Source organism: Phyllostomus discolor, chromosome 13, assembly GCF_004126475.2.
Source record: "Phyllostomus discolor isolate MPI-MPIP mPhyDis1 chromosome 13, mPhyDis1.pri.v3, whole genome shotgun sequence".
NCBI lineage: Eukaryota > Metazoa > Chordata > Mammalia > Chiroptera > Phyllostomidae > Phyllostomus > Phyllostomus discolor.
This window is the reverse complement of record NC_040915.2, coordinates 76,484,127-76,499,556: the sequence shown is the minus strand read 5'-3', so window position 1 is coordinate 76,499,556 and position 15,430 is coordinate 76,484,127. Positions and strand designations below refer to the sequence as shown.

The following is a 15,430-nucleotide window of genomic DNA, read 5'->3' as shown; positions in this document are numbered from 1 at the left end:
CTTCTCTTGGTCCCCAAGGCGGTGTTTTTCTCCTGCCGCCTCTGCTCTGATATATTAACTACAGATAAAATATTAGAAGGATTATGCCTTCAAGAGCCATTTGTCTAGCTGCTCAGCAGTGGGCAGTTTTTCTGAGAATAAAGAGCTCTTCTTTCGCCTACCTCGTAGGGCTATAGACCCCGCTCCATGTGCACAGCACATCAGCACAGGCCTCCTTCTAAAGGGCTCCTGTCCTGGGTCTTCCTGTCTTGTGCTGTTGGAGGGTCATCCTGGCTTCTCCTGTAGAGTGGGTGTCCTGACTCCTGCAAGCTGTTTCCCACTGGTAGGTGGCAATTCCCCCTCCACAGCCTTATCTAACTTTTCTCTCTCTCTCTCTTTTTCTGGGTCCTCTCTGCTGCTCATTTTTGCTCCTCCTCCCAGGTCCCCCATTTCAAAGTGGCCCCAGAGGAGTTTATCAAGCTCCAGTCCCAGAGATTTACAACCCTGAACCTCCACCCCAGCAACACCGACATCAGTGTGGCTGTAGCTGGGATCCTGAACTTTTTCAACTGCACCACCGCCTGCCTCATCTGTGCCAAAGCAGAATGTAAGTTTCCCCAGGCAGCCTCCAGCCCAGGCAGTTTGCACTTATTGATTTCAACCTGATTAGACCCTGGCTGGAGACATTCCAGGGAGTGGAGGTCTCCCTTAAATCATAGGACTGATATCCAGAGGGCTCTGGCATTCCCATATATCCTTGGCTATTGTCTGTGTGTGCACAGGTGTGTGTATGCATGTGTGTGTGAGAGAGAGAGAGAGAGCAGTCCCTTTGACAGAATTCCCTAGACATGGGCAGAACAGAGAGAACTGGGTTACAAGAAGACTGGCCAACCTCCAGGCCTTTTTGCATCTGCAAACTCAATTCCCACATTTTCAGGGCAGGGGGGCGGATATAAATTGGATGCATTTGTAGTTGATGGATTGAAGAGCTTCTTGCCCTGGAGAGCAGATTTTGCTGATGAAACAAGGTCCAAAGTCAATTCCTGATAAAGCACTTTTTTGCAAATGCGTGATTTGGAAATGCATTTCTCTGACTCTCAGACAATTTGTGACATCGATTTAGTGCTTATGAGATGTAGCTAATTTAAACCAGCACTTTCCAGAAAAATCTGTGCACCTGTGTGCATCATGACAGCTGCACATCCACACACAGCCAGGCAGGAGCTGACCATTGGCTGTTAGTGAGTCCAGTGCCCGAACCCCAGCATCTGTGTCCTGTGCAGCTCACCTGTGCAGGGCTGGCCCAGGAGTGGAGTGCAGTCCAGTGGGTTGCACTGGAAGAGCTATGCCATTACCACCAGGGCTTCTTCAGTGACTGCGCAGAACTGCTCTGCATGCTGGAGTTCTTCCTCCCTCCTGGAATCCCGACAACATCTATAAACAGATGCCGCCCCCTGCCACGGGTCAGAACCACCTCCTTCACCATGCCTTTGCAACTGATGGCTTCCACATGTACATTCATTCAGTCACTCAACATAGACTGATGATTTCCTCCATGCTACAAGAGAAATAAAGTTAACTGAGTTTCAGCTATGTGTACTTTCTATCCCCAATCAATAGACTTTGTTCAGATTTTACCCGTTGTCCTCTGTAGTAATAATTTTTCAGGGCCAGGTTCAACCCAAGACGTCCTATTACTTTTTAGTTGTCATGTCTCTTTAGTCTTCCTTCACCTGGGTCAATCTTAGTCTTGCCCTCTCATCTTTGACATTGGGAAAGATGAGGCCAGTTATTTTGTACAATGTCCCTCAATTTAGGTTTGTCTGATACTTCATTAAATTCAGGTTATGTGTAGGTGGCAGGAATACCCCAGAAGTGATGCTGTATTTTTCTCATTGGTCCTGTGAGGTAGCAGGCAATTGTGACTTGTTCCCATATTGGTGATGTTAACTTTGATCACCAAGTCCTGGACATGTCCAGTTTTCTCTACTGTAAAGTTACTATTTTCCTCTTTGTAATAAATAGCTAAGCTGTGGGGAGATTATTGAGGTTATAGTACATTGATAGCTCTTTCCTGAATCCAATGACTCTAATGATCACTAGATAGTGATTTTTATACTCTATTGTTCCTTCCACATTTATGCATTAACATTTTACTATAAGGTTCTTTCCTGCTTGATTAATTATTTACTTCTGTCAATATGGATCCATGAATTTTGATTTTACTCAGTCAACTATAGTCCTTTACTATCATTACTAATTTTGATGCTCAGATGGTCCCAGATTTGGCAGTGGGAGGTCCTTCCAGCTGGCTTTCATGTCTGCCATTCTTTGAGCACATTCTCACTTCTCGCACACAATGGCCCAGGCTTGCACTCCCAGCCCCAGCCCTAGGCACCACCACTTTGCTAAGGAGCCCTGGTTCTTCTTAGTGGGTCATGACATTAGAACTTGAGATCTGGAAGCTAGGTGTGCTCATTGCCACTGTCCTTTCAGGGGAAAGACTGGGGAAATATCCATTTCCTGTCATTCTTGCTTTTCATCATTTTATATTTATAGCTCCTTTATCTCATCCTGAGAAGCCTGACTCCCAAGACAATCCATATATTTACTCCTTTGTTTAATTCTACAATACAAATAAACTTGTTTCAGATTACTATACCCGCACCATTGTTAACAATAAACCTACTAACCTATTAAGTCATTTAAGTTTTTCTGCAGTTCTTTTGGTCATTTTATCTTCAGACTGAAAGAAGTGAAAGTACTATAGCTAAAAGTTACTCGAATTCTTCCTTTTCCATTTTTCTTTAATATTGTTGTTACACATTTGGTATATAGTTAAGCTTATTTGTTTCTGTTTATGTCCAACTTGGAAGTAAAAAAAAATCCTTGTTGACTTAACCTTTGGCATTTTAATTATGATGTGCCTTGGTGTGGGCCTCTCTGAGTTTATCTTGTTTGGAATTCTCTGTGCTTCATGGATTTGAGTGCTTGTTTTCTTCACCAGGTTGGGGAAGTTTTCAGCCACTGTTTTTTTAAATAGGTTCTCTGTTCCTGTCTCTGTCCTTCTGGGATCTCTGTGATGCAAATATTGGTGTGCTCGTTGTTATCTCAGAGGCTCCTTACAGCATCTTCATTTTTTAAAAAATTCCTTTTTCTTTTTGCTGTTTTGATTGGGTGTTTCTGCACCTTGTCTGCCCATCACTGATTAGATCCTCTGCTTCATCTAATCTGCTGTTCATGCCTGTAATATATCTGTCATTTCCATTATTATATTCATTTCTGACTGATTCTTTTTTATGTTTTCTGTCTCCTATTTTATATTTCCTATGTCTCTGTTGAGATCATTGAGCATCCTTATAACCAGTGTTTTGAACTCTTTATCTGATAGATTGCTTGTTTCTGTTTATTAGTTATTTTTCTGGGTTTTTGTCTTGGTCTTTTGTTTGGGTCAAATTTCTCTGTCTCTTCATTTTGGCTGTCTCTGTGTGTTTGTTTCTATGAGTTAGGCAAAAGAGCAACCTTTCCTGGTCTTCCAGGAGTGACCTTGTATAGGAGCTCTTCCTTTGTAGACTGTGTGTGCTGGGTGTACTTGGCAGGCCAGCTGGGGCTGAAGCATGCATGGGCCTCAGGAAGTCCCTGGCAGACCAGTCTTACCAAGTCCTGGGTAGCTAGAGTGGGAATGGTGCACGGGAAGTCCTGGGGGTAAGCTGCACTGAGACTACCTTGGCAGACTGGTTGAAGCTGTAGCTGGAGTGCTCATGCCTCTTGTAGCCCCAGTAGTTCCAGAAGCCAGCCATACCAGGACCTGGAGCGGAAGCTGGAGCCGGTGAGAGTGGTAAGGATTCCCAGAGGTAAGACTCTAGTGTTGTAGCTGAAGCAGCTGTGGTTGTAGGAAGTCCTGGGACAAGCCACACCTGGGCAGGAGCAGTGACTGGGCTGAGTGCCAGTTGAAGAGAGTCCGGAGTAAGTCATGAGGCTGGACACTGGAGCTAGAGCTAGGAAGTCTGGTTTCTGTGTTCGTTCTCATTCTCTCTCTTTCCCTCTGTCATTTGCTGTGTCCCTCAGTTCTTCTTCAAGGGCTCTGTCTATAGGTGTAAATTCCATGTGTTCTTGGGAGAAGATGAGTTCAGGGTTTCCTCTGCTGCTGTCTTGGACTGGAAGCTAATATGTGCTTTATATACAGCTTATTTATCACAACAACCCAAGGTATAGAGGTATTGGAATTCCCCATTTTAAAATTAAGTAAAATTGAAAATTCAGTTCCTCAGTCTTACCAGCCACATTTCGAGCACTCAGTGGCCACAGGTGGACTGTACAGATATAGAACATCTCCACTGAAAGTTCTGTTGGACAATACTACTTTAGATAAATCAGTGTTTTATGAACACAGAATTTTATGGCCCTCCCCTCCAAAAGTCAGAAATGTCGGATAACACTTTGTGCTCCTTCCCCCTTGTAGAGACTCACAGCACACATTAGCATAGACATTCTGACTTGTCCTGTACCACATCATCTTCCAAATAGTTTTGACCATAAGCCCAAAAGGATGCTGAGCTGATAGCTCATAGGATGCTACCATTTGATGGAACATGGTTGGAAAACCTTGTGTCCCACCAGAGGGCCCTCCTCTTGTGGGATCCTTGCACCATTGAATAGTGTAATAGAATCAGGAATTCTCCCTTGGAAATGTCTGCCACAAGCCCACTCAGGCAGAACCAAACTGGTGCACTCCATGTAGTGGGAATGCTGAGAGATAAGGAACAGGATGTAAATATCTCCAGGCAAAGATTCTCCTGTAGCTTTCCTCAGTGCTGGGTACAATGTCTCATCAACCTAATAGGAAGTTCTTTCTGCATCTAGCCACAGTCCCTCTTGCTATCAATCTGAACCCTGTTTCCTCTGCCTCAGTTCTTCCTGGGCTTTGGGAAGGGAGTTTTTCAATGTTTGTTAAGCATCTATTATGAACTGGGCACTATGCTAGATTCTGTTGCCTCCTGGCCCAGGGCCATTTCTATTAAAATAATGACATTCCTTGTCTTTCAGTGTTCCTTGCTGATTGCAAAGCACTTTCACTTATGTTTTTCTATTTCACCTCCTCTAACCCCCAGTCATTCCAGAGTCAAGAAAGAATTATTAAGGGACTTGCTTAAGATCACACAGCTAGCGTGTAGCGATGTCAAGACAAACTTAGGTCCTCTGACTCTGAACCAGGCCTCCTCCACAACTTCTCCTACCCCTTGTCTGCACACAGCCTCAGAGCAGCAGCTCAGAGCAGACTCTGCCTTGGCAGGCACAGTGTCCTTTGAAGGGCGGAGACCTCTCTAGAGCAGTGTGTCCCCTTGCTCCCTCAAGCAGGGTGCAGGATGGCAGAGCACATTACAGTCCTGGAGAGGATGAGCCTCCCTAGGTGATGGAAAAGTCAGCCCACAGCCGAGGGGCTCACCAGCCACAGGGGCCACCTCTACTTGGAGAGCTCCTCTATCCAAGCTTCTGCATCAATCTAGTCCCACCCACCAGGGCCCAGGGAAGGAAGGTGGGGCAGAGCAGAAGTTCAAGGGCAAAGAGGATTTAAAAATCTAATCAAAGGATGAAGAAATGAGGGACTAAAGGCAAATAGAGCTCAGAACTTGGGAGGAGACACTCTTCCATCTTCCTTATTAATTCAGGGCCAAGAGACACTGAAAGTCAAATTAGAAACAGGAATTTAATTCTATTTTCCATCTATCAAAATTAGGCATAATGGAGATCATTCCATGGGGAATCCAACCACTTATTCTTTCTTCCCAAACGTAGTTTTTTTAATAAGCAGGTTTTGGGCCAACTAGAGTTCTGTTGCAGATTACATTATTTTTTCTGTAATGGGAAAAAAAAATCATCTCCACAGGCCTAGTTCTAATGAGACTGGGGGAGCAGAAGGGGTGAGGAGTGGAGGTCATCCTGTATCTCCAAAGAGCCAGGGGTGGGGGTTTGCTGTTTGGGGTCTTACAATGACAGCTGAGCTTCCCCACTGTGGTCCCCAGGGCCCTAGGGTGCGATCACCTGGCCCTACCCCAGAGTTACCTTGGAAAATCTCCAGATGAACCCAGAGCTTTCAGTGCCTTGTGGTCACAAGTGTAACATGCTGCATGTTTTCCTGGTTTCTCTGTACGTAGATAAAGTCATTTTTTTACATACTTGTTTTGGTGTTTCTAAGTCTTTTCACATCCGTTCTGTGGCTATGTTTCCTGTGTCCTGTGCTTCTGCCACTTATCCCACTGCTTATGTGACCTTGGGGAAGAGACTCAAGCACTCTCTAGCCTCTTGCTGTCTCATCTAAAAAGCAGAGTCAGTTTTCTAGAAGGGACAGTTTTACCTCTCTCCCAGATGGCTGAAGGGATCGCACAGGATGACATACTCAGGATATAACACACATCCACACCTAGGGCACATGCGATACACCAGAGAGTTCCTGTCCTCTCTCTCGTGGATCCCTTTGAACAAGGATGGGTTAGGCCCTAGACAGAGTGACCAGAGTTTGGCTCTGTCCTTATAACATCCTTGTGGTTACTAAGCTTGGTTATAACCATGTTGTTGTAGAAAAGTAGACCCTGGTCTCCTTGGAAGTAACTGTTGCTGAAGAGAAGTCAGAACTGTGTGGTAAAAAGAGAACCATCTTTGCTATCACACCAGGCTATTCCACTATTCATGAACTGTGTGATGTTAAGCGGGTTACTCTACCTCTCTGAGCCTGAGTTCTTTCCTGTGTAAAGTAAGGTAATAATGCCTCCCAGGGTAATTGAGTGGAAGGTATTTGGGCCCAGAACATAATATACATTTAATTACTGTTACTTTATACTATGACTCTGGTTCTGGGAGTAGCAAGTGAAGGTTGGGGCTGTAGGGAATAATACCCAGGGCCTCTTGTGAGAGAGAGTAACTGGGACAGTAGTGTTTTGTTTGTTTGTTTGTTTGTTTTGCCTATGCCACCCCCAGGAAGCACTGTGGGAGGTCTTTTGCTCATAGTGATAAAAAGTTAACCATTTATTGAGCACTTACTGTGTGTCAAACACTACTAAGGATTTTAAATTACCTCATTTAAACCTCATGATAACCATTTATTAGGGTTCTAGAAATATTCTAATTATATGCATGAAGAAAAGAGAGATTAAGTCCACTTTCATGGCCACATAGTTCTTGTACCTCTTCTCCCTGCCTTTCTGAACACTATGGAAGAGACAGAAATGAGGGACCATCTTTCCTGTTTTATTCAAGGACTGAGACCTTCCCACACCAACTGAGGTGGTGAATGAGGAGCCCAAATTTGGAGTCAGAAAACCTGGGCTTGAATCTTGCCCTGTTACAGGTTCTTTAGCTCTAGGATCTGATTCACTGCATCTCCCCTCCCTCAGGGACCCATGAATAATATAGGTATAATATAATATACATAATATAATGTAGGTATCATAAAGATAATACCTGCCTCCCTGGTATTATCACAGGGTCAGTGACATGTGTGTGAAGTGACTCTATAGGACACATGAAGGCCATTCTCAGGCAGGGACACCTGCTGGGCCCTGTAGCTGAAGCCCAAGCTAGATGCACACACCCCTAAGTCAGGAGACTGATGGGAGCACAGAGGCCACATCCTTCCCACACCCATCCTTTTCCTCAGATGAGGGGTCAATCTTGATGGCCAGGCACAGCCCAGACTGCTAGAATGCAAGCCTCAGCCTGCTTCCACCCTTCTCTCTCTTCCTCTGCCCCTGTGTTCTGGCCCTTCCTGCCTATTCTTGGGGCCAAGCCTACTGTGGGATGAGACAAAACAGAAGCAAGTGCAATGTCTCGTTCAAGCATTTGATCTCATTCTGTGCCCCTTCCCCATTGGTAACACATTGGACCCTCATCTCTCTCTCATCTGCTCTGTGGAGCAGGTCTGAAAACCACACATCCCAAGGCCTGTGGGCCTGGCCAGCAGGCGGGGTCGAGACTTTCCAGCGTTAGGTCACAGTGCACAATAATGAACTTATGTCACCTCACTAAGTCCTCACCACAGTCCCCTGAAGTCAGCATTGTATCAGCTGTCTCCCTAAAGACGTGAGAGTGCCGCCCTTCTGGGAACATTAGCCTTTTACAGAATGAAAGCCTGCAGCCAAGGAAGTCAGCCAGTGGAGAGGAAGTAATGCCAGGTGAAATGGGTGTTTATTCTTATTTTTTCATACAGGGGTCTTCTGAGTCTCCTGACGACCCTTCACTTCAGTATTTGTGTCTTTTTCCTATGGTTGTCCAACCCTGGCTGTGCCTTTTACAGCCCCTCCATTTCCTCCTGTCCCTGCCTTTCATTTCCCAAAGCCAGCCTTCCTCCTTCTTTTCACAATGGCTGGCCTGCTGAGTCTCTCTTTGATTCATCCTGTTGTATCCTTAGCAATACTATAGGTTCCTCAGGTCCTTCACAGCCTTGGACTTGGCAAGCAGACCTGCTGCTGGGCCAGGGGTCCTGTTGGAGAGGAGGGTTGGAGTGGAAGTAAAAGGGAAGCCAAGGAGAGTAGCTTTTAACCCCTGTAGTAGCAGCTACCTTTGGTAAATCTCTTAGTTTCATTAAACAGAAGTGAGGAGAATGACCATTGGAAAATGTCAAACTGCACTGAAAATACTCCTAATATTTTTAATGTAACTAAACCACACGTTCTTTTCTGAAAATTCCTTCTAATGCCTAGAATAAAAAAAGAAAGTATCCCTCTCTGATTTATAGAATTGGAGAATTTGTAGGCTAGAAATATGTCACCATTTTTCTAGTTCAACTTTTCATCCACTGGTTTAATTCCTTGTACAACAGCCCTCAAGAGGGGCTTCAGCCTTTCCCTGGTTACCTCCAGAGACTGGGAACCCATCACCTCATTATGCAGCCCACTGTATCCTTAAACATCTTCAGTAGATAGACTTCTGTCTTCCTGTGACTTCCATCCACTCATCATTCTTGGAGAAGTTCCTAAGGCTGTCAAGAACAAGTGTGTCCCATGACAGCCCTTCTCACCCTTCCTCAAGCCAAGCACATCATCCCTTCAGCTGACCCTCAAGTGACACAGTGTTTGTTCCCTCCAGCACTGCTGCTCCTCTGGCCTACTCGGGTCACTTTCTTTGCCCTACAGTCTGTAGGTCAGTGCATCAGCAAGCACCCTGCACCCTGCCTCATGCTGGGGATGTGCAGAGAAGTTTGAATGGGACTCCAATCCAACATGATAAAATAATTGGTATATATGAGTATATTAATATGTACACATATATACATATGTGTATCCTACAAAATATTTTACGTGATTATAACTGTGAACCTTGAAAGGAAAAAATGATACCTAAGAGGTCTTGGTAACTAACTGGGCTCAAAAAAGAAAAAGAAAAAGCAGAGCCCAGCAGCTTTTTCTGCACAGAGGCCTTTCATGCAAACTGTACTTCATGGAGAAGCCTCTGCCCTAGACTGCCAACATCTGCCTGCTAAAATGCTGCCCTGTGCAGAGTTGTTGCCAGCCCTTATAAATGAACTCCTGGAATCCTATTTCAACCAATAGGACTGAGGCTTTCCCCATCCAATCAGAGCTTCTCAGCTCTGACCAATCAGAGCAGCTCTATTCTGACAGTGCCTTTGGATCAATCAAACTGTGAGGATTTGGCATCTTCATTTGCATGAGGACAGACCAATCAGGGACCAGGGGTGGGACTTCTGTTCATATAAGCCAGCTCCCCTGTGGCTTTGAGAATGCACTTTCCACTGAGTGGAGACAGTGATTCCCAGGTTGGAGCAGAGTGGATGGGCATAGGGCAAGGCAGAACAGACCAGACTGTTGAGGAGCAGAGCTGCCTAGTTGAAGAGGGTGCTGGGTCCAGGGAAGCCTCTTGCCATACTATTGGACTGTTGCACAGCAGTGCTATTTTACCATTGAGCTGTTTGTACTGAATAAAGTTTCCTTCTTCATGGCACCTGAAATTGGGAATTTTTGTTGGTGGTAAACTGGCACCAAATGACCATTGGTTGACATAACCAAGGGCTATATTTTTTGGATTAGATAATAAATTTTCTAAGAGTTGGGAGATGGTGTGAAAGATGGTTAGGATATGAAAGTGGGGGAAGGAGATGAATGGAAACTAGATTCGTGAAATGCCTTCTAGGTGACAGACACTGTTTCGGCTATTTGACTGACATCTTTTTACTCACCCTGTAAGGCGAGTAATTATCTTTACTTTAAGATAAGAGCACTGAAATGTGGAGAGTAGAGGAAATTGCCCACGCTAACTACCTGGCAGCACTAGAGCTGGGATTCACCACCAGACCTTGTGCTCCTTTTGCTGCCCAGGTGGGGTGCAAGCTGGGGAAAGGAATAACCAGTGGGAGATTGTGGGTGAGGGTGCAGACCTCCCCAGACTCACTGCCCTTCTCCCCTAACCTGCCCCTGCCCTGTGTCTCAGCCAGATGGGATGGGGTAATGATGCAGCTTCTTTGTTTAAAATGTAGCAAGCACCCCAAGGGGTAGCAAGATGGGCATGCTTGGGGTAGGCAACAGTAGAGTCCTCAGTTTATGTGGCATCTGGGAGACTCAGAACACCAGCCAATTGTAAAGCAGTGGTGCATCCCTGGGCTGCCTTGGACAGGTGTCTCTGTGCTGTGCATAATCCTGCTGGCATCCCCTAGGATCTCCCGTCTCATCCTGCTGAAAAGTTCATTGCCCACACTGAACCATCCCAGGGGATTTGACCTCTTTTCAGCCATGCTCCAAAGATTCTCCCTGCCACATTCCAAGACCCATGCATTCTACCACTGCCACACTTTCCTCCTCTCCAGCTGCATGCTCCCTCCCATAGCATGCCCAAGCTAAGCTTTCCTCGAGCCAGGGAGATGGCTATTCACCCTCTGTGGCCTCCTCAGGAAGAATGGCTCCAGGTTGTAGTGATTTTTGTGCTTTTCACATCAATAGTGAGGGAGATGTGGTGAATATTCTCTCCATTTTACATATAGGACAAAATGGGGCTGCTCCCTAGAAAACCAGATTATTAGTCCATCAAAGAAAATATGGACATGAGTTGAACTTTTCTACAGCCTTAGCTACAAGTCCCTGGACTCTGTGCTCCTGAAGGGCAGAGTCTGCGTCTGATCCATCTTCTCTGCTGGCATCTTGTTGGCCCAGTGCCTGGCCCTCTTGTGGGGCTGAGTGAAAAAGAGAGCTACACTGATACTATGTATATGTTCCCATGCTTCAGAGTGCTTTCATGCTGGCTGTCATAGAGGCCTGGCCTGCTATATCCATTTGACAGATGAAGATGGAGTCATGAAGAGGTTAGATGGCTTGACAAGGTCCACAGCCAGTGAGGGCTGACCCTGAGCTTGAATCCACATCCTGTGCATCAGTGATTGGCAGGAAGTGCACTGGCAGCATCATGGCCATTCTTCATGGAGGTGGATGGAGAGGGGTGGGAGGGGCCCAGACAGCAGCAGACCCTTGCAAGCCTGGGTCAGGCCCTGTTGGGGAAGGAAGAAAAGGCCAATCCCATTCTGTGGCTTGCACAGCTGGGTTGTTTCTGAAGCCACTTGGTGAATAACAGGCCCTCCCAAGGCTTGCCCCAACCCCCTTCTCCGCAGCCTCCAACTCCTTGAAATGCTTCTTAGGCCCTGTGACTGAAAGATAGAGAGCTGGCACCACCTTCCCAGAGGTCCTGTCTCTGGCAGGCCATGCTCTTGGGCTCTACCCTGCTACCTTTTCTGAGAGAGAGAGAGAGAGAGAGAGAGAGAGAGAGAGAGAGAGGGAGAGAACGAACACCGGAGAACACACACAAACGCAGCAGTGTATGCTTTCCTGCCTAAGTGCAAAGAAAATGTCCTGGGGCCTCCCTCTGTTCTATGCCTGCTGCCTCCTCTATGTTTGGTCATAAGAAGCAACCTGGTCTCATGGGAAGAGGGCTAGACAGAGACGAGAAAATGTGTCCAATCCTTCCTGTGTCCCTGTGTAACCAGGCAAGGCCTGTCACTTCTCTAACAGAAAGAAAAAAGCAATGTGATCCTCTTCACAGCCCTTTTCACTTACCTTTTGATCCTCAAGGGTCAAGAGGGTTGGTTACCTGAGCAGAGAGAAGTCTCTGGGCCATCTTTAAGACATTCCTACATTTAATGTCGCTGTACCCAGTACAGGAACTGGGGTGTGGGGGCCTTGGCCCAGTTAGAAAGCCAGCTGTCCCCTCCAGTCAATGTATGGAGCCCAGTGTAAGGGAGTTACTCATCATACCTCGTGTTCTCTGTGCTGTGGGATCACAGTGCCTGATCACAGCACTGTGAGTGCTTTGATGAGATGAGCCATGTGAAACGTTTAGCCCATCACCTAGAACAATAATAAGGATTTAATACATGTTACTATTGAACTTGCTTTAAGAACAAATGTCTGTGGGGCTATGTCCACTGAACTTGAGACCACTATATTCCCAGGAGACTCCCCACCACACACACCCTCCTGCTGCCCTGCATTTTTAGAGACAAAACAGAATTAAGACACTTTTTTCTCAAGGAGACCATTCTGGAACCCCTCCTAGCACCACTGCTTCTAGGCAGCAAATAGCAAGGGGAGGCAGGGAGAGTCCTCAGCTCAGTCCCAGTTTTTCTATTTTGTTCTTGGCCCACAGGACTGCATGTTGGAGTGTGGTTCAGAGCCTGTTCTTTTAAAATTGCAGTAATACTTTGTCCAGTGCAGCTTCTATGCTCTGAGAAAGGAGTTCAAAGTGTTTTTACTAGACCTGATTTCTGGACCCTGTGATCTTAAGGTCACCACTCCCTACACCACTTCCATGGGAAAAGAAGGCTGTGGTGCAGCTGCATGGAGTGTTCGTGAGCATATACACTGTGCAAGGCTCAGGCCTGAGGGTTTTATATGTTACCTCATTTACTCCTCGCCACAGCCCCATGAGCAGGCCGCTGTTGTTATTCTCATTTCTCAGATGAACAAGCTGAGGCCAGGAGACCAGGCCACACAGAAAGGTCACACTGTGGGTGAATGGCTAAGTTAGGGAAAGAACTCACAGCCTGGTGGTCTCAGCCCAGGTCTGCCCACTGAAGTGCTGCTCCTGTGGCTGTGAGAAAGTGGGAACGCCCAACCTGCCTCCTAAGACTGCATTCTCTCCCTTCAAGGATCATCCCCAAGAGAGTTGGGGGAAGCAGTGGAAGGTTAGAAGCACTCTTTTTATTGAAGATGGGATATCTGAAGCCCAAACAGGTTAAGAAACTTGCTCAGTAAAGATGCACCTGCTAATCAGTAGGAGTGGGGCCAGGCCCATGAGCTTCCTCTGGTGGCTCCTCAGGCAGCCTTCCTCCTCTCTCCCCTCCAGGCCTTTTAAACCTCGAGAGGCTGCTCCGGCAATTCCTCATCTCCAAGGACACACTGTCAGTGCGGATGCTGGATGACACCAGGGACCCCACCCCACTCCTCAAAGAGATCCGAGATGACAAGACAGCCACCATCATCATCCACGCCAATGCCTCCCTGTCTCACACCATCCTCCTCAAGGTGGGAGCTGGGCTGGGTGTAGGCTGGTGGGCATGAGCATCCTTCTCCCCCTCCCTCCCACTGCACTGGCACTCTTCCCCCTTCTTGCTGTGGGTGTCCTCCTAGACTGAGGTGCAAGGAGACCTGGGCTGGACCTCTAAGCCCTGCAAACCTTTGTGTGCTTTAGTTTCAATGAACAGCTCCCAAAGGCTGAAGGGAGAAAGTAGGATGATGGAGATATCATAAAAATACTCAACTGCTGTGTGGTAGAATAGCCACCAACAGAGACACTGGCCAAACCTAGACCCTGCCAGGGGCTCCAAGATGAAGTCTAGGAGGGTCTAGGGTGGTGGGGGTAGGGCATTTGGGGGATAGAGGCTGTTTGTCAAGAGATATAGAAGTATTTCCATATTTGGACAACCAAGGGCAGTCACGTGTATGTGTGCTGCTGACTATTGGCCCTGCATATAATCCTTACATGTATGCCACCGTTCACAAAGCACTACTGTGTAATTTCCCAATGTAACCCTCAGTGACCATGTGAGGTAGGTATAACATGTTCACTTGGCAGATGAAGGCACTGAGGCTCTGGAAGATGAACAGCATTTTTCAAGGCCTGGGAGGAGAAGAGCTAAGTCTACACAGTTGTCTCTGATAGCCTATCAGGCAGTTTTTTGTGCCCACCCCTCCAGAACCCAGAGAGGGGTCCCTGAATCAGAACATACACACATGGAAACTGGATCTCTAGGAGGTTGGGTCAAGAAAGACAGGAACATACACAGAGAAAGAAGTCAGGCACCTGGGCATCCATGCTGGACAAACAGCAGGAAACAGCTGGGCAGCCTTGCAATCACCTGGCACCAGCTCCTGGGCTGGTGGCTGGGCTAAGCATGCAACCCCAAATAGAGTGGACCATGCTTCCAAGCTCCTCCATGACTTGCAGCAGCTTCCCAAGCCTCTTCAGGTACATTGGCCTCTTCTAATGCCATTTTAATTGCACATTTAAAAGCAACCTGCCATCTGTCCCTGGGGGAGTAAGACTCTTCCTTACCCTCTGCCAAGCTATGAGGGGCCCAGCAGACACTCAGAAGATTGTCTCTTCCTCTCCCTCCCTCCCTCCTTCCTAACCTCCCCTCCCCAGCTAGTTTATATCTGAGTTAGTAAGAAAGTTGAATGAGTTCTCTGAGTACTAAGGGCTATCCCTTCAGCCCATTGCTATAGTAATTTTTCACAACTCCAAACCCATGTTCATATGCATATATCCAATTCACACATACACATGCATACCCACACAGATAATTTTTCTCTTCTATTCTCTTTTCTCTTTCTTCTCTTATGTCTGGGGCTAGGATCAACAAAGTCATCAGAATGGAAAGTCCTCTTAGTTTTAAGACACAAGAAATATATTCTGCGGAGTCCTCAGGAAAGGTGGGGAGTAGGGAGTGAGATAGACATCCCACCAGCCCCTTTGCAAAAGGCAGGTCAGAATGCACACTTCCCCTGCAGCAGCAGAGCCTGTTTGAAGAGTCCCTGGCTGAGAGCCTTTTAGGGGCAGTCCTTGCCCAGGACTCTCTTGTGGCTTCCAGCATAAGCAACTGGGCTTTCTCTCTCTCTCTCTCTCTCTCTCTCTCTCTCTCTCTCTCATATAATATGTCTAGTTGTTGTTGAAATTTTAGACAATTCAGAAAAGCACATAAAATAAAATAAAAATTATTCACAATTCCATTACCCAGAGATTACCACTATTAAATTTTGATATCTATCTTTTCTGCATTTATAGACACATTTTCCCCTAAATTATCACCCTGCACTTATTCTCCTGTAACATTTTTTTGCTTAATTATATGCTATGTATTTTCCCCATGTCATTACATATTTTTCTATGAATATTTTAATGGATGCATCATTTCCTGTCATGATGTACCCTAATTTATTTAGCTATTCCTTATTATTGG

The 15,430-nt window shown here is 46.3% G+C and overlaps 1 protein-coding gene across 1 annotated transcript in view; it reads left to right on the top strand.

The window, feature by feature from the left end:
* GRIK4 (glutamate ionotropic receptor kainate type subunit 4) overlaps window positions 1-15,430 on the top strand; it is a 314,292-nt gene that overhangs the window by 162,322 nt on the left and 136,540 nt on the right. The window contains exons 5-6 of the mRNA XM_028527680.2: window positions 421-586; window positions 13,318-13,496. Coding sequence (XP_028383481.1) covers window positions 421-586; window positions 13,318-13,496 — 345 coding nt within the window. The remainder of the gene's footprint in view (window positions 1-420; window positions 587-13,317; window positions 13,497-15,430) is intronic.